The sequence below is a fragment of the Schistocerca piceifrons genome, chromosome 2 (assembly GCF_021461385.2).
Source record: "Schistocerca piceifrons isolate TAMUIC-IGC-003096 chromosome 2, iqSchPice1.1, whole genome shotgun sequence".
NCBI lineage: Eukaryota > Metazoa > Arthropoda > Insecta > Orthoptera > Acrididae > Schistocerca > Schistocerca piceifrons.
This window is the reverse complement of record NC_060139.1, coordinates 1,046,614,228-1,046,641,724: the sequence shown is the minus strand read 5'-3', so window position 1 is coordinate 1,046,641,724 and position 27,497 is coordinate 1,046,614,228. Positions and strand designations below refer to the sequence as shown.

General features: G+C 43.2%; 1 protein-coding gene across 2 annotated transcripts in view; it reads right to left on the bottom strand.

The window, feature by feature from the left end:
* Positions 1–27,497, bottom strand: part of LOC124774718 (trichohyalin) — a 402,178-nt gene that overhangs the window by 60,936 nt on the left and 313,745 nt on the right. For both annotated transcript variants that reach the window (XM_047249503.1, XM_047249504.1), the window contains exons 26-27: positions 22,758–22,871; positions 22,502–22,673 (exon numbers count right to left, since the gene is read on the bottom strand). In XM_047249503.1, coding sequence (XP_047105459.1) covers positions 22,502–22,673; positions 22,758–22,871 — 286 coding nt within the window. The remainder of the gene's footprint in view (positions 1–22,501; positions 22,674–22,757; positions 22,872–27,497) is intronic.

The window sequence follows — 27,497 nt, the reverse complement described above, 5'->3', positions numbered from 1 at the left end:
AATTCAGAAAACGAATGATTGCACGCTGTTCAAGTAAGGAAAATGTCGCCATTTTAAGTATTTAAAACAGTTCTCATTCTCACCGCTGGCGGTAAAATTCCACCTGCCGTACGGTGGTGCCATCTCTGGGACGTATTGACAATGAAATGCGGCCTCATTTTAAAACAATGCGCATGTTTCTATCTCTTTCCAGTCCGGAGAAAAAAAATCGGAGGCCTTAGAACTTGAATGCACCTTGTATAATTGATTACTTCAGATGAAAACTCCTTTGTAATGTGCAACCTAAAATTTTATGTAATAAAGTTGCTTCTCGTATTACATAACAGACACATTTGGTTATAGCTTAACATTGCTTCAAATTCTACATCTCTGTTGCATTAGTCATTTTATTTATATTTACCATACCATTATCATTACGTAAATCTAATTTTTTGCACTTGGTTTCCTTTTTAGAAACTGTGCCTAACACTACAAACATTTATTGGATGACAGGACCACCTGTTAATCACAGTAAAGTTATAAGTTTTATGTGAGAGAGCTTCCATGAACTAAACTCACCAAACCTCACATGAAATAAATGCTCATCTTCACTGTGGCTCTTCAAGTAATTGACATATTTGACATAAATCATGAGGTGAAAGTGTCCCGATTCTGATAACTACTTTTACTTGAAAGATGATATTTTAATAAAATTATAAACAGCCGACCAGTTGCAATAGATAAAGAAATCTTTACCTAGGTTTCAACAAATTTAAATTTGTCTTCTTCAGAAGGTGGCAATTTTACATTAGTATGGACTGATGTATCATCGCCGTTTTTACAAATGTCTGCATAGATCCATTTGTCAAAATTAAAATTATAAACAGCCGACCAGTTGCAATGGATAAAGAAATCTTTACCTAGGTTTCAACAAATTTAAATTTGTCTTCTTCAGAAGGTGGCAATTTTACATTAGTATGGACTGACGTATCATCGCCGTTTTTACAAATGTCTGCATAGATCCATTTGTCAAAATTAAAATATAGCCCTAAAAATTTTGACAAATGGATCTATGCAGACATTTGTAAAAACGGCGATGATACATCAGTCCATAATAATGTAAAATTGCCACCTTCTGAAGAAGAGAAATTTAAATTTGTTGAAACCTAGGTAAAGATTTCTTTATCCATTGCAACTGGTCGGCTGTTTATAATTTTATTACGTGGAACCGTTGCTGTTGTGCAGCTATGTTTAAAAAAAAAAAAAAAAAGATGATATTTTAAATACTTTAAATGAATTAAAACACCAGTAACTCTCATAATCGTTTCCCTAGACAAAATCCCATTTAGTTTTGTAATCTCTTGATCAGGCAGAATTGTTTTATATACATCAAAATAACATTCTATTTTAAATTTAAAATGTTCTTGGCATATAGATTCTTTCATGAAATTTCGATGGAATTGATGGATGTGTGTAACTTGCTGCCACAACATTTTGGCGCAGAGTCTGAATGTCCAAGTGTATGTTGAAAGCCCACTCATACAGACTTGTATTTATGTGCCACTAATTGCTACCATCGAGCTCAAACAAAGGGCATTCTAAAGACTTTGATTTACAGAGTCCATATTATCTCAGGTGGCAATAACTTGCAAGCAAACTGGAACACATCCAAATTGTGTTCCTGGAAAATCGATATTAATCACAGTAGATACAAACAGCATTACAGACATATAAATGACAGTACAAGAAAGATGATAAGGCCTTCAAGATGACAGCCTACCTGCCATATATTGAAAATATTTTAGTGAAAATAAGCAGATTACTAAGGGAACATAGAGTGAAATTGATCTTTCATACTCCATCAAAAATTTCAGCAGATCAGTGAAAGACAACTTAGGATGGCACAATGCAGGCATTTACAAGATTTCGTGCAAATGCAGCAAATCATATATAGGGCAAATTATGCACACTGCTCAGGAGTGTATCATTGAACAGCAGCAGCATACTCACTTTTTCCAAGCCAGCACTGTATTCCTACTGATAATTTGATGAAATATAATGAAACAAAAAACTGTGGTCCATACTTAAAATTTTGGAATCCCACTGTCAGTGGAAATACGACTGCCTGAGACCCTTATCAATCATGATGACAGCTTCCACTTAATCACAACATGGGATCCAGTCATTAAAAAAAAAAAAAAAAAAAAAAAAAAAAAGATGTCATTCTCTGAATTTTTACTGTGTGAAGATAATCAATCTGATATCAATGAGGCCAGCTTTCACCACAGAGGGTGCTCACAACAATGCAGAGACATATTTATTTATTTAATGTTATTTATTTATTCATCCAGGGATCATTTCACAATGATATAGGGTTGGTCATCATAGTAAAATGAAAGTAAATACACTCCTGGAAATGGAAAAAAGAACACATTGACACCGGTGTGTCAGACCCACCATACTTGCTCTGGACACTGCAAGAGGGCTGTACAAGCAATGATCACACGCACGGCACAGCGGACACACCAGGAACCGCGGTGTTGGCCGTCGAATGATGCTAGCTGCGCAACATTTGTGCACCGCCGCCGTCAGTGTCAGCCACTTTGCCGTGGCATACGAAGCTCCATCGCAGTCTTTAACACTGGTAGCATGCCGCGACAGCGTGGACGTGAACCGTATGTGCAGTTGACGGACTTTGTGCGAGGGCGTATAGTGGGCATGCGGGAGGCCGGGTGGACGTACCGCCGAATTGCTCAACACGTGGGGCGTGAGGTCTCCATAGTACATCGATGTTGTCGTCAGTGGTCAGCGGAAGGTGCACGTGCCCGTCGACCTGGGACCGGACCGCAGCGACGCACGGATGCACGCCAAGACCGTAGGATCCTATGCAGTGCCGTAGGGGACCGCACCGCCACTTCCCAGCAAATTAGGGACACTGTTGCTCCTGGGGTATCAGCGAGGACCATTCGCTACCGTCTCCATGAAGCTGGGCTACGGTCCCACACACCATTAGGCCGTCTTCCGCTCACGCCCCAACATCGTGCAGCCCGCCTCCAGTGGTGTCGCGACAGGCGTGAATGGAGGGACGAATGGAGAGGTGTCGTCTTCAGCGATGAGAGTCGCTTCTGCCTTGGTGCCAATGATGGTCGTATGCATGTTTGGCGCCGTGCAGGTGAGCGCCACAATCAGGACTGCATACGACCGAGGCACACAGGGCCAACACCCAGCATCATGGTGTGGGGAGCGATCTCCTACACTGGCCGTACATCACTGGTGATCGTCGAGGGGACACAGAATAGTGCACGGTACATCCAAACCGTCATCGAACCCATCGTTCTACCATTCCTAGACCGGCAAGGGAACTTGCTGTTCCAACAGGACAATGCACATCCGCATGTATCCCGTGCCACCCAACGTGCTCTAGAACCAGCAACATCTCCGGATCTGTCCCCCATTGAGCATGTTTGGGACTGGATGAAGCGTCGTCTCACGCGGTCTGCACGTCCAGCACGAACGCTGGTCCAACTGAGGCGCCAGGTGGAAATGGCATGGCAAGCCGTTCCACAGGACTACATCCAGCATCTCTACGATCGTCTCCATGGGAGAATAGCAGCCTGCATTGCTGCGAAAGGTGGATATACACTGTACTAGTGCCGACATTGTGCATTCTCTGTTGCCTGTGTCAATGGTTCTGTCAGTGTGATCATGTGATGTATCTGACCCCAGGAATGTGTCAATAAAGTTTCCCCCTCCTGGGACAATGAATTCACGGTCTTCTTATTTCAATTTCCAGGAGTGTAGCTCAAAATACACAACACACAGAACATACAACTATGCTTTTATGAAGGCAGGATGGGTGATCGACTTGGCCATGATAATGAAACCATTCCAGCATTTTGCTGAAAATGATTTAGGATAATCACAGGAAACCTAAATTAGAATGGCTGAACAGAACAAACTCCATCCTCCCAAATATGAAGTGAGTGTCTTAACAATTCACTGCCTCATGCAGTTGGTCCCTATTGTACAATGTTCTTCAATTTACATGCAAACTGCCCCAGATAACTTATCATATAAAACAAAGTTTTACACTTTCCAGACAACTCATTAAGGACACCTGCTGGAGACATCTGGACCAAGAATAAGCTGCTATGCCCATTGAACTAACTCCAATCTATTTAGAAAACTGACTCAAGGCCCGTAAACATGCAACTATGCCCCATGCACATCACCTCCTCCCCTCATTCCAACTGAGAAACTGAGTGGGCATCCTCACAGTGATGAGCACAGCACAGCGGAATGACCCATGATTTTCCTATAAACGTATGACAATGTGCTCATGTACTGTGTAGAGGCTCAGGGTGGATGAACTTTACAGTGCCAGGTTGAGCTATAGTGAGTAGTTATTAGGATAATGACAATAGTTGCTCATAGAAACATCGTTAATAGTAATACATTTTATTTAGGAACAAGTTACAACACTCGTAGCACCACTCTGCAGTGCAACACCCCTTTGAAACCATGCTAAAGACAGCAAGTGCTGAGAATTACTGTTGCAAGCAGGCAGCCAGCAGCCTGCTGTGTTGCCAATGAGTAGGCAGAAATGCTGGTGTGCAGAGTCCACAGAAGTACGTGTACCATCTGGGCATGGCCCTGCAACTCAAGGCGTGACATGCAGGCAGGCTCAGACACTCACCCTCATTCTTGCAGAAGAAGACAGCCTTCAGCAGCACTGTCTGTCCTTGCGAGGGGAGATTTACATCATCAGTATGCCAACACAGGCATAGGAGGAAGAGTGGCCAAACCACCCTGGTCTCGAACAGCTGCCTACTAAGGCAGAAGAGTGGCTGTTGCAAAAGTGAGCCTGGAGGCGACTCACTAGAAAGTAGCATTAAGTCCACAGTGTTGGGCTTAGGCAATAAGCCTACGGTTGGTGGATGCCAAGTCTCATGTTGGCTGCTTGCAGCACCATGTCACCTCCACAATCAGCAAGTCCAGTGCTTGGAGGTGTAGTAACTGGCCTGCCCTTGCTGCAGTTGCCCTGCCTTTCTGCTGTATCTTCATTACTGTGATGCTGGCCCATGGCTCACCCACAGTATGGAAATCACCCAATGTCGTATCTAATGTATTGGTGTTTTTGTCAGCTCTATGCATGACAGCTTCCATGGCTTTCTGTCAGTAAACCAAAAAAATAGTGGTGGCACTAAACACCTCCTCCCTCTGGTAGATCCAGTCTCTGGATCTTAACTCATGGTAATTCTGCAGAGACCCAACATACATTCTGAAACTGATAACTGTCACTTGACACAACAGTGAAGGAGATTTGCATAACCATCATCCCTCAATCAATACTATGCTGATGTCCGATACATAGTGGAAATTGAAACAAACCGTATGATTCCCATCCTTGATGTGGAAGTGTATAGAAAGAGGGATGGCTCAACTGACTACAGAGTACTGGCAGATAACTACAGTCCATTTTCCTGCCAATGTACTAAAACAAGATTTTAATTACATTTTAACTCGGATGAAAGAGGGGTGAAGAGAAAGGACTGGAGAGGTTTAGGAAAAGGGGTAGATTTCGGGAAAGCCACCCAGAATTGCAGGACAGGGGTATTCAGATGCAGACTCTTTACAGCAATACACACCATTCTCACCTTAGCCTTTACTGCACGTAATTAACCCACAAGCCTAGTTAAAAAGCAGATTTTCTGGGTCATCACATCCAATATTGGTACTGCTGATCCCTCCAAAAAACAACTTCACAGCACACCATTGGTGACTCAGTATCATCCTGGCATGGAATGTGTTAACCAGATACTTCAAAATGGCCACAACTTCCTAAAATCATGCCCTGAAATGAGATCAATTCTGTCTGAAATTTTGCCCACCACACCTTTCTAGTGCCCTCCCAGTCTCTGCAACATTCTTATCAGACCCTATGCTCCTTCTGCACCCATCTCCCTACACTATGGCTCCTACCCCTGTGACCATCCCCACTGCAAGACTTGCCCTATGCACCCTCCTATCACTAACTATACTAGCCCTGTAACTGGCAAAACTTATATTATCAGAAGGAGAGCCTCCTGTGAAACGACACGCCATATACCAGCTGTTATGTAAACACTGTTTGGCCTTCTATGTCAGCATGACTACCACCAAATTATCAATTAGGATGAATGGGCACAGGCAGAGGGTGTATAGTGGCAACTCACAATATCCTGTTGCAGACCATGCTCTACAACATGACATTCGTGATCTCAGCACCTGCTTTCATAACATGCGCCATCTGGATTCTTCTTCCAGACACCAGTTTCTAAGAACTCTGCAGGTGGGAACTAGCACTGCAACATGTCCTTGGCCTTAATTTACTTTAATTTCTCCTGTCTCAGCATTTTTTCACTGTAACTACACTTTACCTCACTCCGTTTTAGTTTTTAACACTTTTCATTGTCTTTCCAATCTATTTTTTCATCTTCCCCCTCCCATCTCCGTTATGTACAATGTACTTAGCTTTTCACTCTTATTAACTCATGCATGGTGTTTAAGCAGTAATCTCTGTCTGCATATTACCCTGTATTCCACCTTTAATCTCTCGGGTTTTCAAATCTCGTCCAATGCAGTCCCCAACAAACAGTCTTTCCTTCTCATCCCGTGCCATAAGTCTCCCCTGAATTGTGGTTCTGGGTGACTTTGCCAAAATCTACCCCTTTTCCTAGAGCTCTCCAGTCCTTTTCCTTCAGCCCTCTTCCTTCCCCTTCAACCCTTCTGCCTGAAGGAGGAGCCACTGACTCCAAAAACTTGCCAATTACAACCGTCTTTCATCTGTGTGTTTTGCCACAGCTTGGTGAGTAGATTTTTTAGCCATCCACTTAAATAATTTTGTCAGTAATTGATTGTTTTCATTGTTATAAGAGTAGGGTATGCCAGACAGTTGAAAGACAGCAGCCAGTCTATGGGCCAACAGTGTAAGCGAGGTTGATCTGCCATGCATGGCAGTACACAAAGTGATCGACGGCACATAACATACTAAGTTGTCTTGGTTGCAACTATGCACCATGTGAGCAAAACACTATTGGACTGGCTTGACTTGTATTCACTGTACCAGCCAACAGAATTTAAAGTAAAAACTTCTACCAATAAATAATTTAAGGAATAAAGGTAACAACCTATCTAACAGTAGAGTCATAAACAAAACTGAAAACTCTGCTGCTAACTTTTAGATGAAATCTATTTCTGCTAGAGTATACACACACATACTCACACACACACACACACACACACACACACACACACACACACACACACACACAGACAGACATTTATGTGACCACATTGTACAAGCAAAAATACAGGAATGCACAAATATTTGATTATATAATCTTTAGCTACTGAAACTAAAGGCTGTTTCAATCAACAGAGGAGAGCAAAAGTTTAGAGCAAAAGAGACAGAAAAACACTTATCAAAATGGCACAGAAACCAGGAGAACTGTAACACAGGCCAAGATGATACCAGTAGCTGCCTTTTTATAGTTTCTGTTGTGTATTGTCACTTCTTATGCTGATTACCTTTGAATGAATGTCTGTGTGCATGTATACGATCATGTATATGATATTTTAGTGTGTTTGATGTATTTTTCTCTCTCTCTTTGGTGCTTCTGGACAACACACAGTCTCTTATTCTATTGTGTACCTGTATCCTAGTAACATTTTTAATTGTTATCTTCTGTGCCTTGTGCATAAGCACTCTTTTTATTCAAGACAAATACCTGTCATAACCTGATTACAGTCTATTCAGCAGGTTATGGGCCAAAGAAACTGTGTGTTTTTTGGGGTAACATTTTACACTTGTAAAGTTAAAAAAGAATACATAATCAAAAACAGGTTTATAGTACGCACGAATTTGATGCATATCATTTTGAGTTACACAAATATCAAATGGAAATATGTTTCATGCTGAGAAATTTCTGATGGAAGTAAAGTAAAGTCAGTTGAGGCACTGATGCAAAGAACCTGTGGGATGAGTTAATTATTTTTATTTCATGCAACAGAATTTGACCATTTGTAAACTGTTGCACCATGTGCTACAACAAATGGTATGTGGACACAGATAAAAATTATTCCTTACCAGTGGTCTGCTATAAATAAACAACCATTCTTTAATTATAAAATATTTCACTCTGTTACTATTGCAAAACAAATTAGTAAAGCTCATGTATTAGCTCAGTATCTTGCAGACGTTAGTGAACCAGTAGTGAACCTTAGGTGAAATATGGTTTGTTTATTATGACTTAGGACTCATGTAATGAAAGCAAGCAAACTTTCAGTAATTTAAGGACAATGTAACTGAAAGAAGAGCAACCTTTATTGTGGACTGAAGATTTAGCAACAGGATTCACTGCTGTTAATGTTACCACAAAAAGGATAAAAGTCAGTGCCCATAAAGTAATATTCTGTGGACGAGATCATTATTATTGTCATGAGAAAGGCTATTATTGAGTGGAATGCAACAAAAGACTGTTTAAATTATTAGGAGAAAGTCAAGAACCTATGCAGAAATTTGAAATATTCTGGCTACTAATTGCAATAATGCTTGACTTGCTCATAGTGCTGCATCACAATATCTGATTTCACACAAGGAATGATTTTCAGTGTTTAAACGACTAGGAAATTTAATGTCACTGTCGAAATGGGAGGTAATTCAGTTGTGTATGGTGTATGTATTGGATTAGTCAAGTTAAATGCACTAGTAAATAATATATGGAAACATTGTACAGCGGAGGATGCATTATAAATACCTGGCTTGAGAAAACATCTTTTTTCAGGGGGAGGCGGGAGGCGGTAGTCAGTGAAAATTTAAAATTACATTTTAAGAACTATAAGACTGAGGTATTTATTTGAGCGTTCAGTAGTAATTTGCATAAAATCTGAAAATCACTGTTACAGAATACTGTTTTGTATGGAAAATACTGAACAAGTAGATTGTGCATCATCTGTCATCTGGCTTAGCTCTGTTGCAGCTCAAGAGGTTGTTGGGACATGTAAACTTTGACACTTTGAAGATAATTTCTGATAGCAGTTTGATCCAAAATTTAAAATTTACTTCAAGCAAATTCTATTGTCAATCTTCTCAATACAGTGAACTATAGAGGAAGAGATTTAGGTAGGACAAATGTGCAGACATGTGCCTCTGCTCCAGGAGAATTTGTTCATGCTGATGTATGTGGAGAAATGCCATACACATCATTAAGTGGACACAACTATTTGTTATGTTTCAAGATGATTGTATTTCATACAGATCAGTCTATTCTTTTTAGGAAAAAAAGTGATGCTGTTTCTGTGTTCTACGAGGTTAGGTGGACGGCGGAAAGACACTCTTGGTTCATCCCTATGAAATCCCCAAACCACCTACCCTCTGGCTCCTACCCTTGTAACCGCCCCCGGTGTAAAACCTGTCCCATGCACCCTCCCACCACACCTACTCCAGGCAGCATGTAACCCGGAAGGTGCACTCGTTCAAAGGCAGAGCCACGTGTGAAAGCAGCCACGTGATTTACCAACTGACCTGCCTATACTGTGAAGCTTTCTATGTGGGAATGACCAGCAACAAACTGTCCATTTGCATGAATGGACACAGCCACACAGTGTTTGTTGCTAATGAGGACCACGCTGTGGCTAAACATGCCTTGGTGCACGGCCAGCACATCTTGGCACAGTGTTACACCGTCTGGGTTATCTGGATATTACCCACTAACACCAACCTATCAGAACTCCGGAGATGGGAACTTGCCCTTCAGTATATCCTCTCTTCCCATTACCCAACAGGCCTCAATCTCCGTTAATTTCTAATTGCCGCCGCTCATACCTCACCTGTCATTCAACAACATCTTTGCCTCTGTACTTCCACCTCGACTGACATCTTTGCCCAAACTCTTTGCCTTTACAAATGTCTGCTTGTGTCTGTGTATGTGCGGTTGGATATGGGTGTATGTGCGAGTGTATACCTGTCCTTTTTTCCCCCTAAGGTAAGTCTTTTCACTCCCGTGATTGGAATGACTCCTTACCCTCTCCCTTAAAACCCACATCCTTTTGTCTTTCCCTCTCCTTCCCTCTTTCCTGATGAAGCAACCGTGGGTTGCGAAAGCTTAAATTTTGTGTGTGTGTTTGTGTTTATTTGTGTGTCTATCAACTTACCAACACTTTTGTTAAATTTCAAGCATTCACAAACCACGGTTGCTTCATCAGGAAAGAGGGAAGGAGAGGGAAAGACAATAGGATGTGGGTTTTAAGGGAGAGGGTAAGGAGTCATTCCAATCACGGGAGTGAAAAGACTTACCTTAGGGGGAAAAAAGGACAGGTATACACTCGCACATACACCCATATCCAACCGCACATACACAGACACAAGCAGACATTTGTAAAGGCAAAGAGTTTCGGCAGAGATGTCAGTCGAAGCAGAAGTACAGAGGCAAAGATGTTGTTGAAAGACAGGTGAGGTACAAGTGGCGGCAACTTGAAATTAGCGGAGGTTGAGGCCTGGTGGATAACGAGATGAGAGGATATACTGAAGGGCAAGTTCACATCTTCAGAGTTCTGACAGGTTGGTGTTAGTGGGAAGTATCCAGATAACCCGGACGGTGTAACACTGTGCCAAAATGTGCTGGCCGTGCACCAAGGCATGTTTAGCCACAGCGTGATCCTCATTACCAACAAACACTGTCTGCCTGTGTCCATTCATGCAAATGGACAGTTTGTTGCTGGTCATTCCCACATAGATAGCTTCACAGTGTAGGCAGGTCAGTTGGTAAATCACGTGGGTGCTTTCACAGGTGGCTCTGCCTTCGATCGTGTACACCTTCCGGGTTACAGGACTGTAGTAGGTGGTGGTGGGAGGGTGGATGGGACACGTTTTACACCGGATGTGGTTACAAGGGTAGGAGCCAGAGGGTAGGGAAGGTGGTTTGGGGATTTCATAGGGATGAACTAAGAGGTAACGAAGGTTAGGTGGACGGCGGAAAGACACTCTTGATGGAGTGGGGAGGATTTCATGAAGGATGGATCTCATTTCAGGGCAGGATTTGAGGAAGTCGTATTCCTGCTGGAGAGCCACATTCGGACTCTGACCCAGTCCCAGAAAGTATCCTGTCACAAGTGGGGCACTTTAGGGGTCCTTCTGTAGGAGGTTCTGGGCTTGTGGGGATGAGGAAGTGGCTCTGGTTATTTGCTTCTGTACCAGGTCGGGAGGGTAGTTGCAGGATGCGAAAGCTGTTTTCAGATTGTTGGTGTAATGGTTCAGGGATTCTGGACTGGAGCAGATTCATTTGCCACGAAGACCTAGGCTGTAGGGAAGGGACCGTTTGATGTGGAATGGGTGGCAGCTGTCATAATGGAGGTACTGTTGCTTGTTGGTGGGTTTGATGTGGACGGACGTGTGAAGCTGGCCATTGGACAGATGGAGGTCAATGTCAAGGAAAGTGGCATGGGATTTGGAGTAGGACCAGGTGAATCTGATGGAACCAAAGGAGTTGAGGTTGGAGAGGAAATCCTGGAGTTCTTCTTCACTGTGAGTCCAGATCATGAAAATGTCATCAATAAATCTGTACCAAATTTTGGGTTGGCAGGCCTGGGTAACCAAGAAGGCTTCCTCTAAGCGACCCATGAATAGTTTGGCATACGAGGGGGCCACCCTGGTACCCATGGCTGTCCCCTTTAATTGTTGGTATGTCTGGCCTTCAAAAGTGAAGAAGCTGTGGGTCAGGATGAAGCTGGCTAAGGTAATGAGGAAAGAGGTTTTAGGTAGGGTGGCAGGTGATCGGCGTGAAAGGAAGTGCTCCATCACAGCGAGGCCCTGGACGTGCAGAATATTTGTGTATAAGGAAGTGGCATCAATGGTTACAAGGATGGTTTCCAGGGGTAAGAGATTGGGTAAGGATTCCAGGCGTTTGAGAAAGTGGTTGGTGTCTTTGATGAAGGATGGGAGACTGCATGTAATGGGTTGAAGGTGTTGAGCTACGTAGGCAGAGATACATTCTGTGGGGCCTTGGTAACCAGCTACAATGGGGCGGCCGAAATGATTGGGTTTGTGAATTTTTGGGAAGAAGGTAGAAGGTAGGGGTGTGGGGTGTCGGTGGGGTCAGGAGGTTGATGGAGTCAGGTGAAAGGTTTAGTAGGGGGCCTAAGATTCCGACGATTCCTTGAAGCTCCGCCTGGACATCAGGAATGGGATTACCTTGGCAAACTTTGTATGTGATGTTGTCTGAAAGTTGACGCAGTCCCTCAGCCACATACTCCCAATGATCAAGTACAACGGTCGTGGAACCCTTGTCTGCCAGAAGAATGACGCTGGATCGGTCAGACTTCAGATCACGGATAGCCTGGGCTTCAGCAGTGGTGATGTTGGGAGTACGATTAAGTTTTTTTAAGAAGGATTGAGAGACAAGGCTGGAAGTCAGAAATTCCTGGAAGGTTTGGAGAGGGTGATTTTGAGGAAGAGGAGGTGGGTCCCGCTGTGACGGTGGACGGAACTTTTCCCGGCAGGGTTCAATTTGGATAGTGTCTTGGGGAGTTGGATCATTAGGAGTAGGATTAGGATCATTTTTCTTCATGGCAAAGTGATATTTCCAGCAGAGAGTACGAGTGTAGGATAGCAAATCTTCGACAAGGGCTGTTTGGTTGAATCTGGGAGTGGGGCTGAAGGTGAGGCCTTTGGATAGGACAGAGGTTTCGGATTGGGAGAGAGGTTTGGAGGAAAGGTTAACTACTGTATTAGGGTGTTGTGGTTCCAGATTGTGTTGATTGGAATTTTGAGGTTTTGGAGGGAGTGGAGCTAGAAGTGGGAGATTGAGTAGATGGGAGAGACTGGGTTTGTGTGCAATGTGAGGAGGTTGAGATTTGTTGGAAAGGTTGTGAAGGGTGAGTGAGTTGCCTTTCCGGAGGTGGGAAACCAGGAGATTCGATAGTTTTTTGAGGTGGAGGGTGGCATGCTGTTCTAATTTGCGGTTGGCCTGTAGGAGCATGCTCTGAACAGCTGGTGTGGATGTGGGAGAGGAAAGACTGAGGACTTTTATTAAGGATAGGAGTTGATGGGTGTGTTCGTTGGCTGAGATGATGTGTAGGTGAAGGATTAGGTAGGTGAGGGTAATGGATTGTTCAGTTTGGAATTGGTATAGGGACTGATGGAAAGAAGAGTTACAGCCAGCGATGCGAACTTTAAGTGTGAGGCCTTTGGGGGTAATGCCAAATGTCAGACAAGCCCCAGAAGGTGTACACGATCAAAGGCAAAGCCACTTGTGAAAGCACCCACGCGATTTACCAACTGACCTGCCTACACTGTGAATCTTTCTATGTGGGAGTGACCAGCAACAAACTGTCCATTTGCATGAATGGACACAGGCAGACAGTGTTTGTTGGTAATGAGGATCACCCTGTGGCTAAACATGCCTTGGTGCATGGCCAGCACATCTTGATACAGTGTTACACCGTACATGTTGTCTGGATACTTCCCACTAACACCAACCTGTCAGAACTCCCGAGATGGGAACTTGCCCTTCAGTATATCCTCTCTTCTCGTTACCCACCAGGCCTCAACCTCAGCTAATTTCAAGTTGCCGCCACTCATACCTCACCTCTCATTCAACAACATCTTTGCCTCGACTGACATCTATGCCCAAACTCTTTGCCTTTACAAATGTCTGCTTGTGTCTGTGTATGTGCGGATGGATGTGTGTGTGTGCGCGAGTGTATACCTGTCTTTTTTCCCCCTAAGGTAAGTCTTTCCGATCCCGAGATTGGAATGACTCCTTACCCTCTCCCTTAAAACCCACATCCTTTCGTCTTTCCCTCTCCTTCCCTCTTTCCTGATGAAGAAACCGTTTGTTGCGAAAGCTTGAATTTTGTGTGTATGTTTGTGTTTGTTTGTGTGTGTATCGACCTGCCAGCACTTTCGTTTGGTAAGTCACATCATCTTTGTTTTTAGATATATTTTTCCCATGTTGAATGTTTCCCTATATATATATATATATATATATATATATATATATATATATATATATATATATATATATATATATATATATATAAAACAAAGATGAGGTGACTTACCTAACGAAAGCGCTGGCAGGTGGAATGTTTCCTTCTATATATATATATAAAAAACGAAGATGCTGGCAGGTCGATAGACACACAAACATACACACAAAATTCAAGCTTTCGCAACAAACTGTTGCCTCATCAGGAAAGAGGGAAGGAGAGGGAAGGACGAAAGAGGGAAGGAGAGGGAAGGACGAAAGGATGTGGGTTTTAAGGAGAGGGTAAGTAGTCATTCCAATCCCGGGAGCGGAAAGACTTACCTTAGGGGGAAAAAAGGACGGGTATACACTCGCACACACACCCATATCCAACCGCATATACACAGACACAAGCAGACATTTGTAAAGGCAAAGAGGTTAGGCAGAGATGTCAGTCGAGGCAGAAGTACAGAGGCAAAGATATTGTTGAAAGACAGGGGAGGTACGAGCGGTGGCAACTTGAAATTAGCGGAGGTTGAGGCCTGGCGGATAACGAGAAGAGAGGATATACTGAAGGGCAAGTTCCCATCTCCGGAGTTCTGACAGGTTGGTGTTAGTGGGAAGTACCCAGATAACCCGGATGGTGTAACACTGTGCCAAGATGTGCTGGCCGAGCACCAAGGCATGTTTAGCCACAGGGTGATCCTCATTACCAACAAACACTATGTGCCTGTGTCCATTCATGCAAATGGACAGGTTGTTGTTGGTCATTCCCACATAGAAAGCTTCATAGTATAGGCAGGTCAGTTGGTAAATCACGTGGGTGCTTTCACACGTGGCTCTGTCTTTGGCCGTGTACACCTTCCGGGTTACAGGACTGGAGTAGGTGGTGGTCGGAGTGTGCATGGGACAGGTTTTACACTGGGGGCGGTTACAAGGGTAGGAGCCAGAGGGTAGGGAAGGTGGTTTGGGGATTTCATAGGTATGAACTAAGAGGTTACGAAGGTTAGGTGGACGGCGGAAAGACACTCTTGGTGGAGTGGGGAGGATTTCATGAAGGATGGATCTCATTTCAGGGCAGGATTTGAGGAAGTTGTGTCCCTGCTGGAGAGCCACATTCAGAGTCTGATCCAGTCCCGGAAAGTATCCTGTCACAAGTGGGGCAGTTTTGTGGATCTTCAGTGGGAGGTTCTGGGCTTGAGGGGATGAGGAAGTGGCTCTGGTTATTTGCTTCTGTACCAGGTCGGGAGGGTAGTTGCGGGATGCGAAAGCTGTTTTCAGATTGTTGGTGTAATGGTTCAGGGATTCCGGATTGGAGCAGATTTGTTTGCCACAAAGACCTAGGCTGTAGGGAAGGGACCGTTTGATGTGGAATGGGTGGCAGCTGTCATAATGGAGGTGCTGTTGCTTGTTGGTGGGTTTGATGTGGACGGACGTGTGAAGCTGGCCATTGGACAGATGGAGGTCAACGTCAAGGAAAGTGGCATGGGATTACATTCCCTCCTTACATTACAGGACTGGAGCAGGTGGTGGTGGGAGGGTGCATGGGACAGGTTTTACACCGGGGCCAGAGGGTAGGGAAGGTGGTTTGGGGATTTCATGGTGATGAACCAAGAGGTTATGAATGTTAGGTGGGTGGCGGAAAGACACTCTTGGTGGAGTGGGGAGGATTTCATGAAGGATGGGTCTCATTTCAGGGCAGTATTTGAGGAAGTCATATCCCTGCTGGAGAGCCACATTCAGAGTCTGATCCAGTCCTGGAAAGTATCCTGTCACAAGTGGGGCACTTTTGGGGTTCTTCTGTGGGAGGTTCTGGGTTTGTGGGGATGAGGAAGTGGCTCTGGTAATTTGCTTCTGTACCAGGTTGGGAGGGTAGTTGCGGGATGCGAAACCTGTTTTCAGGTTGTTGGTGTAATGGTTCAGGGATTCAGGACTGGAGCAGAATTGTTTGCCACGAAGACCTAGGCTATAGGCAAGGGACCGTTTGATGTGGAATGGGTGGCAGCTGTCATAATGGAGGTACTGTTGCTTGTTGTGGGTTTGATGTGGACGGACGTGTGAAGCTGGCCATTGGACAGATGGAGGTCAACGTCAAGGAAGGTGGCATGGGATTTGGAGTAGGACCAGGTGAATCCGATGGAACCAAAGGAATTCAGGTTGGAGAGGAAATTCTGGAGATCTTCTTCACTGTGAGTCCAGGTCATGAAGATGTCATCAATAAATCTGTACCAAACTTTGGGTTGGCCGGCCTGGGTAACCAAGAAGGCTTCCTCTAAGCGACCCAAAAATAGGTTGGCGTGTGAGGGACCCATTCTGGTACCCATGGCTGTTCCCTTTAATTGTTGGTATGTCTGGCCTTCGAAAGTGAAGAAGTTGTGAGTCAGGATGAAGCTGGCTAAGGTAATGAGGAAAGAGGTTTTAGGTAGGGTGGCAGGTGATCGGCGTGAAAGGAAGTGCTCCATCGCAGCGAGGCCCTGGACGTGCGGAATATTTGTGTATAAGGAAGTGGCATCAATTGTTACAAGGATTGTTTCCGGGGGTAACAGACTGGGTAAGGATTCCAGGCGTTCCAGAAAGTGGTTGGTGTCTTTGATGAAGAATGGGAGACTGCATGTAATGGGTTGAAGGTGTTGATCTACGTAGGCAGAGTTACATTCTGTGGGGGCTTGGTAACCAGCTACAATGGGGCGGCCGGGATGATTCGGTTTGTGAATTTTAGGAAGAAGGTAGAAGGTAGGGGTGCGGACTGTCAGTGGGGTCAGGAGGTTGATGGAGTCAGGTGAAAGGTTTAGTAGGGGGCCTAAGGTTCTGAGGATTCCTTGAAGCTCCACCTGGACTTCAGGAATGGGAGTACCTTGGCAAAATTTGTATTTCGTGTTGTCTGAAAGCTGACGCAGTCCCTCAGCCACATACTCCCGGCGATCAAGTACCACGGTCGTGGAACCCTTGTCCGCCGGAAGAATGACGATGGATCGGTCAGCCTTCAGATCGCAGATGGAAATGGAAATGAGCGTTTGGCGTCATTGGCCGGGAGGCCCCTCGCGGGGCAGGTCCGGCCGCCATATCGCAGGTCTTATTACAGTCGGCGCCACATTGGGCGACCTGCACGCCGGATGGGGATGAAATGATGATGAACACAACACAACACCCAGTCCCTGAGCGGAGAAAATCTCCGACCCAGCCGGGAATCGAACCCGGGCCCAGAGGACGGCAATCCGTCACGCTGACCACTCAGCTACTGGGGCGGACAGATCACAGATAGGCTGGGCTTCAGCAGTGGTGATGTTGGGAGTAGGATTAAGGTTTTTTAAGAAGGATTGAGAGGCAAGGATGGAAGTCAGAAATTCCTGGAAGGTTTGGAGAGGGTGATTTTGAGGAAGAGGAGGTGGGTCCCACTGTGACGGAGGACGGAACTGTTCCAGGCAGCGTTCAATTTCGATAGTGTCTTGGGGAGTTGGATCATTAGGAGTAGGATTAGAATCATTTTTCTTCGTGGCAAAGTGATATTTCCAGCAGAGAGTACGAGTGTAGGACAGTAAATCTTTGACGAGGGCTGTTGGTTGAATCTGGGAGTAGGGCTGAAGGTGAGGCCTTTTGATAGGACAGAGGTTTCGGATTTGGAGAGAGGTTTGGAGGAAAGGTTAACTACTGAATTAGGCTGTTGTGGTTCCAGATTGTATTGATTAGAATTTTGAGGTTTTGGGGGGAATGGAGCTGGAAGTGGGAGATTGAGTAGATGGGAGAGACTGGGTTTGTGTGCAATGAGAGGAGGTTGAGGTTTGCTGGGAAGATTGTGAAGGGTGACTGAGTTTCCTTTCTGCTTGTGTCTGTGTATGTGCGGATGGATATGTGTGTGTGTGTGTGTGTGAGTGTATACCTGTCCTTTTTTCCCCCTAAGGTAAGTCTTTCCGCTTCCGGAATTGGAATGACTCGTTAGCCTCTTCCAAAAACACACATCCTTTCGTCTTTCCCTCTCCTTCCCTCTTTCCTGACGAAGCAACCGTTGGTTGCGAAAGCTTGAATTTTGTGTGAATGTTAGTGTTTGTTTGTGTGTCTATCGACATGCCAGCGCTTTAGTTTGGTAAGTCACATCATCTTTGTTTTAAGATATATTTTTCCCACATGGAATGTTTCCCTCTGTTATATTCATATCATTAATTTGAACCCAACAATTACGTTTGTTATTGTCATTGTTGCATTTCGAAATCTTTTCTGTCATCTTACTTTCTCTTTCTGTTATTGCAGGTAGTTACACTTTTTATTCACCTTCTCCTTTTTATCGTAATCTACAATAAAATTTTATCCTGCCTATATATACTCAATAATACGTGACCCACTTCCAAACCATAACCAAAAAAAATTTTTCCGCTTTCAAAACTACCGCTGCTATAAAATCCCCCATTTCCAGTTCACAAACAGTTCCTTTCACTCATGAAACAACCATTTCGGCTAGTTCTAATAACTTTCGTTTTTTTCCGTTTCCATTTTTCCCACATCACTGATCATTTTTAGCCGCCTCCCCTCAGGTTTTAACGTCATTATTTCTTCGTCAGACAATTGTTAGCCTCATTTTCATAATCTGCCACCACAAAACCACTCCATTAATACATTTACACACAGTTTTTTCGAAATTTTCTCAAATTTCTCCACCCCTTAACGTGTTTAGGCGGCAACACAACCACCTAACCTTTGTGCACATCGTTGCTTACCAACCTAAATTCACCACAGGATCAACATAGCTCATCTTTAACCAACACTTTTTCGACTTTTTTCACACCATATCTCCAGTTGCTTTCTAGTTCACCTTTACCTTTCCCCATATATTTTTATTTTCATTTTCAGTCCAGCCTCATGTTACACTTTCCACCTTCTAATACCATGTCACCCTAACAACATGCACACAACAACCCCATTAAGTTTTATTTACATTCCATCCGCAAACATGCCTTCGCCCCAACCAGATTACACTCCCATATTTTATTTACTCAGGCTTGTCTGACATTAGGCATTACCCCCAAAGGCCTCACACTTATAGTTCCCATCTCTGGCAGTAACCCTTCTTTCCATCAGTCCCTATACCAGTTCCAAACTGAACAATCCATTGCCCTCACCCACCTAATCCTTCATCTACACATCAACTCAGCCAATGGACACACCTGTCAACTCCTATCCTTAATAAAAGTCCTCAATCTTTCCTCTCCCACATCCACACCGGCTCTTCAGAGCATCCTCCTACAGGCCAACCGCAAATTAGAACAGCATGCCACCCTCCACCTCAAAAAACTATCCAACCTCCTGGTTTCCCACCTACGGAAAGGCAACTCACTCACCCTTCACAACCTTTCCAACAAACCTCAACCCCCTCTCATTGCATACAAACCCAGTCTCTCCCATCTACTTAATCTCCCACTTCCAGCTCCATTCCCCCCAAAACCTCAAAATTCTAATCAATACAATCTGGAACCACAACAGCCTAATTCAGTAGTTAACCTTTCCTCCAAACCTCTCTCCCAATCCGAAACCTCTGTCCTATCAAAAGGCCTCACCTTCAGCCCTACTCCCAGATTCAACCAACAGCCCTCATCAAAGATTTACTGTCCTACACTCGTACTCTCTGCTGGAAATATCACTTTGCCACGAAGAAAAATGATCCTAATCCTACTTCTAATGATCCAACTCCCCAAGACACTATCGAAATTGAACCCTGCCTGGAACAGTTCCGTCCTCCGTCACAGCGGGACCCACCTCCTCTTCCTCAAAATCACCCTCTCCAAACCTTCCAGGAATTTCTGACTTCCAGCCTTGTCTCTCAATCCTTCTTCTTCTTCTTTCTTTCTTTCTTTTTTTTTTTTTTTTTTTTTTTTTTTTTCCCCCCTCCATCAGTCTACTGACTGGTTTGATGCGGACCGCCAAGAATTCCTTTCCTGTGCTAACCTGTTCATCTCAGAGTAGCACTTGCAACCTACGTCCTCAATTATATGCTTCACGTATTCCAATCTCTGTCTTCCTCTACAGTTTTTGCCCTCTACAGCTCCCTCTAGTACCATGGAAGTCATTCCCTCATGTCTTAGCAGATGTCCTATCATCCTGTCCATTCTCCTTATCAGTGTTTTCCACATATTCCTTTCCTCTCCGATTCTGCGTAGAACCTCCTCATTCCTTACCTCATCAGTCCACCTAATTTTCAACATTCGTCTATAGCACCACATCTCAAATGCTTCGATTCTCTTCTGTTCTGGTTTTCCCACAGTCCATGTTTTCTCTTGGCCAGAAATGCCTTTTTTGCCATAGTGAGTCTGCTTTTGATGTCCTCCTTGCTCCGTCCGTCATTGGTTATTTTACTGCCTAGGTAGCAGAATTCCTTAACTTCACTGACTTCGTGACCATCAATCCTGATGTTAAGTTTCTCGCTGTTCTCATTTCTACTACTTCTCATTACCTTCGTCTTTCTCTGATTTACTCTCAAACCATACTGTGTACTCATTAGACTGTTCATTCTGTTCAGCAGATCATTTAATTCTTCTTCACTGTCACTCAAGAGAGCAATGTCAACAGCGAATTGTATCATTGATATCCTTTCACCTTGTATTTAAATTCCACTCCTGAACCTTTCTTTTATTTCCATCATTGCTTCCTCCATGTACAGATTGAGGAGTAGGGGCGAAAGGCTACAGCCTTGTCTTACACCCTTCTTAATACGAGCACTTCGTTCTTGATCGTCCACTCTTATTATTCCCTCTTGGTTGTTGTACATATTGTATATGACCTGTCTCTCCCTATAGCTTACCCCTACTTTTTTCAGAATCTCGAACAGCTTGCACCATTTAACCCAAAGTTTGGTACAGATTTATTGATGACGTCTTCATGATCTGGACTCAAAGTGAGGAAGATCTCCAGAATTTTTTCTCCAACCTCAACTCCTTTGGTTCCAACAGATTCACCTGGTCCTACTCCAAATCCCATGCCACTTTCCTTGATGTTGACCTCCATCTGTCCAATGGCCAGCTTCACACGTCTGTCCACATCAAAACCACCAACAAGCAACAGTACCTCCATTATGACAGCTGCCACCCATTCCATATCAAACAGTCCTTTCCCTACAGCCTAGGTCTTCGTGGCAAATGAATCTGCTCCAGTCCGGAATCCCTGAACTATTACACCAACAACCTGAAAACAGCTTTTGCATCCCGCAACTACCCTCCCGACCTGGTACAGAAGCAATTTATCACAGCCACTTCCTCATCCCCTCAAACCCAGAACCTCCCACAGAAGAACCCCAAAAGTGCCCCACTTGTGACAGGATACTTTCCAGGACTGGATCAGGCTCTGAATGTGGCTCTCCAGCAGGGATATGACTTCCTCAAATCCTGCCCTGAAATGAGATCCATCCTTCATGAAATCCTCCCCACTCCACCAAGAGTGTCTTTCTGCCGCCCACGTAACCTTCATAACCTCTTGGTTCATCCCTATGAAATCCCCAAACCACCTTCCCTACCCTCTGGCTCCTACCCTCGTAACCGCCCCCAGTGTAAAACCTGTCCCATGCACTCTCCCACCACCACCTATTCCAGTCCTGTAACCCGGAAGGTGTACACGATCAAAGGCAGAGCCACGTGTGAAAGCAGCCACTTGATTTACCAACTGACCTGCCTATACTGTGAAGCTTTCTATGTGGGAATAACCAGCAATAAACTGTGCATTTGCATGAATGGACACAGGCAGACAGTGTTTGTTGGTAATGATGATTACCCTGTGGCTAAACATGCCTTGGTGCATGGCCAGCACATCTTGGCACAGTGTTACACCGTTTAGGTTGCTTCGTCAGGAAAGAGGGAAGGAGAGGGAAAGATAAAAGGATGTGGGTTTTAAGGGAGAGGGTAAGGAGTTATTCCAATCCCAGGAGCGGAAAGACTTACCTTAGGGGGAAAAAAGGACAGTTATACACTCGCACACACACACTTACCCATCCACACATATACAGACACAAGCAGACATATTTAAAGGCAAAGAGTTTTGTGTGTGTGTTTGTGTGTTTTTTTTATTGTGCCTATCTACTAGCGCTTTCCTGTTTGTTAAGTCATGGAATCTTTGTTTTTTAATATACTCTATTATATGTTTATTACCTTATAAATAAAAAATCTTTTTTGCTTATTTGTTATAGTTGTAAATATTTGTCATGTATTATTGTTGCTCTGACAGGTTCAACATCCTGGAAGACCTCCTCACTGTGGATCAATTGGAATGAAAGTAAATCTCATATACCTTAGTAAATTTCGCACACACACAAAATATCAGCAATCATTCCTGAACAAAACATCAGCAATCATTCCTGATATATGGTGAATATTCGATCATTAATGGTGTGAAAAGAACGATATTTACTCTAAAAATAGTGCCAGATACCAAAGAAATATATGAAATATCTCAACTCTTAGCTTGTACAAACTGCAAGTAATAACAGGAAAGCATTAAACATTCTTCTATATCTAAAAAGAGTTTGAATTTACTAAACTCACTGTCTATTTTCTCCTGGTACTCCTGCTTCACTTCTGTTAACTTCTTTGTACTTGCTCCACTATTACTCTCTAGTGTTTTCAGTTTTGTTCGAAGACTGATTAACTCTTGCTCCCTATTCTTCAGTTCTTTCTCGTGGTTGGCTTTGAGTCTTTCACACTTCTTCTTCTCTGCCTGTAAACAAATACAGCTCAGAAGACACAGATATCTTTTACTTCAGTGCAGTGTTAATAGAAAATAAAGTTAAATAAAAATTACCTGCAGGTTAGCTTCAAGTCCTGACACTTTTGTTTCTAATTCACTTTGCTGCGTTTTTAATTCAGCTTCTAATTTTTTATTCCTCTCTTCATTTGCTTTAAGATTCTTTTCAGCCTGAAACATATTAAACCCTTCACTGCCATATTCAGTTACCATATTGAAAAAAAATCTGGAAATGACACTGCAAACAGGTAAGTTTAAAGAAAGGGCAAGTGCTAAGAAGAAAGACAAAATCTTCAGAATTCTCATGTTGATGAAAGTTAGAAACAGAAGAAATTTATTTCAAGCTTTTCAAAAACTCAGTACAGGCACTTTGCACTTCATGTTATTGCAAATCTTAGAGAGAAACTAATAAGTAAGTTACCATATTTTGCTTGTTTTCGCACAATAATATCCTACGGGGTATATTCTGGGGTAGTTCATTTTTAAAAAAGAAAGTTTTCACTACGTAAAAGCATGCCATAAGAATGTGATTCTTAAGTTTCTCCCAGCATATTTGTTCATTCAACATTTCCCAGGTGTACAGCCAGTTTGTAGTGTCCAACGGGCATAATATTTTGGCAATCAAACATGTCATCATCTTCAGATGTGCTGGCGAGCTGTGCTCCTGAAGGCACATGGCTGACTAATATCCCCTGCCCCTGTGAGCCCATCCATCTGTGGTCTGCACCATTGGCAATTGCGGAGACACTGGCATTGGTGTCTGTGATGGCGTTGATGAAAGTTCTCTGTCTGCCCTGGTCACCAGATTGTTTTGTTTGCTGAGAGTCTTTCAATTAAACTCAGTGCTGGTTCCCAAGCCTTGCTAAGATTATAGCTGCAATTTCGGTTAATGAGATCATCCCTGGTACGAATTTCTATGGCCTCTCTAACAACACTGTCCCAGTATTTGGAAGTCTGACCCAAGATCCTGGTACATTTGCACTCCATCACAGGAATCTTGGATAAACAGTGCTCTACGACCACTGACTTGTTGAGATACATTAGTCGAGTGTGCCTCTGGTGTTCTCGGCAATGATCTTTGATGGTGCACATTGTCCAATATATGTCTTCCCACAATGACATGGAATCTAGTATATGCTGGTCACCAAGATCACCTTTGACACTTCTCAACAATGCTCATGTTCTATTGGGTGGGCAAAAGATAATTTTTACTGGGTGCTTCTTCAATATGCATCTGAATTTTCCAGATAGTGCACCAATGTATGGTATAAAGGCAGTGGCTGCCTCTTCTTCCGTGGCTTCTTCCGTCTCCACAGTTTGTCCTGTTGTGGTAGGGTGGAGAGCACGCCTAATCTGACATTCTGGGTATCCAGTTTTTTGGTGTACAGTTCTGAGGTACATGTAGCTCATGGAACAGACCCTCTGTGTCTGAAATGGTGCACGCCATGTGTACTAGTGTTTTTAGTACCCCATTCCTCTGCAAAGGGTGGAGGCAGCTGTCTGCATGCAAATACTGGTCAGTGTGCGTTTTCTTCTGATACGCACCATGGCTCAGGGTGCAATCAACTCTTCTCTTAACCATGGTGTCCAGGAATGGTAATCCTCCTCCTGCTTTGGTCTCCATAGTGAATTTGGTGTTGGAATGTATGGAGATCAAATGTGTAAGGAAGTCAAGGAGTTTGTCCATTCAATGGTGCCAGATGACGAATGTGTCTCCCACATAACTTTGAGGAGGAAGCCCCAGTATCATGCAAAAGGAAACCCATGTGTCTTTTCCATTATGTGAATGACAGGTGGACAAACTCCTACACTTCCTGCTGTATCAGAAGAAAGTGCACACTGACCAGTATTTGCATACAGACCGCTGCCACCACCCTTCGCAGAGAAATGGGGTACTAAAAACACTAGTACACATGGTGTGCACCATTTCAGACACAGAGAGTCTGCCTTATGAGCTGGAACACCCCAGAACCACACTCCAAAAAATGGATACCTAGAATGGCAAATGAGGCACACTCTCCACCCCACCACAATAGTACAATCTGTGGAGACAGAAGAACCCACGGAAGGCCAGAGTATACCAGATTCCATGTCAATGTGGGAAGACATATATTGGACAGACAGTGTGCACTGGTGAAGATTGTTGCCAAGAACACCAGACATACACATAACTGATGTATCCCAGAAACTCAGACATCACAGAGCACTGTTTGTCTGAGAATCATGTGATGGAGTACAAATGTACCAGGATGTTGTCACAGAATCCCAAATACTTGGACAGTGTCATTAGAAAGGCCATAGAAATTCATATCAGGGACAATCTCATCAACCAAGATTGCAGCTATAATCTTAGCAAGGCTTGGGAACCAGCACTGAATTTAGTTAAGAAGACTCTCAGCAAAGAAAACAATCTGGTGACCAGGGGGGACAGAGGTCTTACATCAACCCCATTACAGATGCCGATGCTAGCACCTCCCTGTCCATGGACATGGACCGTGGCTTGTGGGGCCAGGGAATGTTAGTTGGTCATGCGCCCTCAGCTCAGTTCATCAGTGCACCTGATGCTGGTGACATGTTTGGTCACTAAAATAGTGTGCACGTTGGACACAACAAACTAGCAGTACACCCGTGGACTGTTTGATCATGCCATAAGAATAATTTATGGTGCTCACCAATGATCATATTGTAGATAGCTGTTTACGCAGTTAGGTATTTTAACCACAGCATCACTGTCTATGTCATATTTTCTCATAATACTGTTATAAACAACCCATTAGATACCAGAAGGATTGACTATGGCCATAATGACAATAGAAAATATAACTTTCATTTTTCTCCATTTACACTGAGATTAGAAAGGAGTGAATAAAACTACTATCAAAATCTTTGATTGCTTGTCTAATGATATAAAATGCCTGATTGATAGCAAAGCTAAATTTTAAAGTAAGGCAAAAAGTTCCATCCTGAGATTATTGTTTTACATCTTCTGGTAACAAACAGATCCAAACTTTTTGATTTGGTTAACAAAGTGGATTTCTACTGGTGATAAGCTGTTATTTTATCAGTGAAAGGTAGGGAAATATTTCAATTTATCAAGTGCAACATGAAATCCAGAAGAAGGTTGACTGAAACTTTGGTCTGTAACTGTGACTGAAACACTGGTTAATACAGGGATAGTCATTTTACTATATGATATGATCCATTACAGAACACATAAGTTGACTGACTCTGATTGCAGAGGCCTACACAGTTGCAAGAAACAAGTCATAGTCTACAAGGACAGTCAACTTCATACATTCATCTCATACAATCATCTCTGGGACTGAAATTGAGAAGTAACAAAGGCTCAATTCGGTAGTATTGTATAGTATGCATACATATATGACACAATCAATGGGTAGTTGAAGTGGTAAAGGCAACCACTCATGACAAGTGTGAAATCTGGGTTCAAGTCCCTGTCCAACACAAATTTTCATGTATCGCTAATAGGTAATATCTTCCTACCCAATGCAGCTAATGTCAGAAATATTCCACAATAGTGAATAAATTTCATAAAATTAATATTGCTGCAGGATTCTGACCAATGTCTTTTTCTTTAGACATTGTTAAAAGTAAGTATCACAAGTCTCAATGGGCCAAATGATGATTGAATACTAACACTGAATATGTTTATCTCCTTGAAATCCTGTGGTGGGAATACAAGGTAAAGGTTGTGAGTGATGAGGTCATAGACAGTAGGGCATATGGAAGTATAAGTCAGGCCTGTAAGCATGCTCAGAAAGCTGAACAGGTTAAAATGACCACTCACAATAAGCGGGAAATCTGGGTCTGAGTCCCGATCTGCTACAAATTTTCATTGTCACCAATAGGTAATATCTTCATACCTAATCCAGCTAATGTCAGAACAATTCTGCAATGCAAATAAATTTCATAAACTTAGTATTGCTGCAAAATTGTGACCAATGTCTTTTTCTTTGGACATTGGTAAAAATAAGTAGTACAAGCTTCAATGGGTAAAATGATGATCATAACACTAATGTTGAATATATTTATCTCTTTGAAATCCTGTTGTGGGGATATAAGGAAAAAGCTGTTAGCAATGAGGTTGTAGACAGGAGGGCATATGGAAGTAGGGGTTGGTCCTGGAAGCACGCTGAGATGGTTAAGACAACTGCTTGCAACAAATGGGAAACCTGGGTCTGAGTCCCTGTCCGGCACAAATTTTCATGTCACCAGTAAGTAATATCTTCATACTTAATGCAGCTAATGTCAGAAAGATGCCACAATGGCAAATAAATTTCATAAATTTAATACTGCTTCTAAGATTGCTACCAGTGCATGTTTTTTCACACACTGGCATAAAAACCAATCTGATATGAGTATAATGACATCAGTGGAAGAACATTCAATACGTCTGAAACTAAAATTCTGTTTTTTATCAATAGATGATCCAATAAGAGATGGATTCTGCGAAAGAATTGCAACACGCCTTCATGCTTAATGCTAGAGGAGAGACGGAGAAGAAGAAATTCTATATAGTGATCTAATGACAATATGCACAAAAGTTTTGGTCTTAAGTCTTCTATCTAGTCACTCAGTGATCATAATGGTACCAAAATGGAATATAGTGTAAAGAAGACTGATGTACTGAATTGCATCTATGAAAATTATTTTACTGAGAAAAAACTTTCTACAGTTCCTACTTTTATTCATTTCTTGAATGAAAAAATGATAGACATTAAGATAAGGGATTACAGCATAGAAAAATCAGCTAAAATCACTCATCAGAGGAAAGGT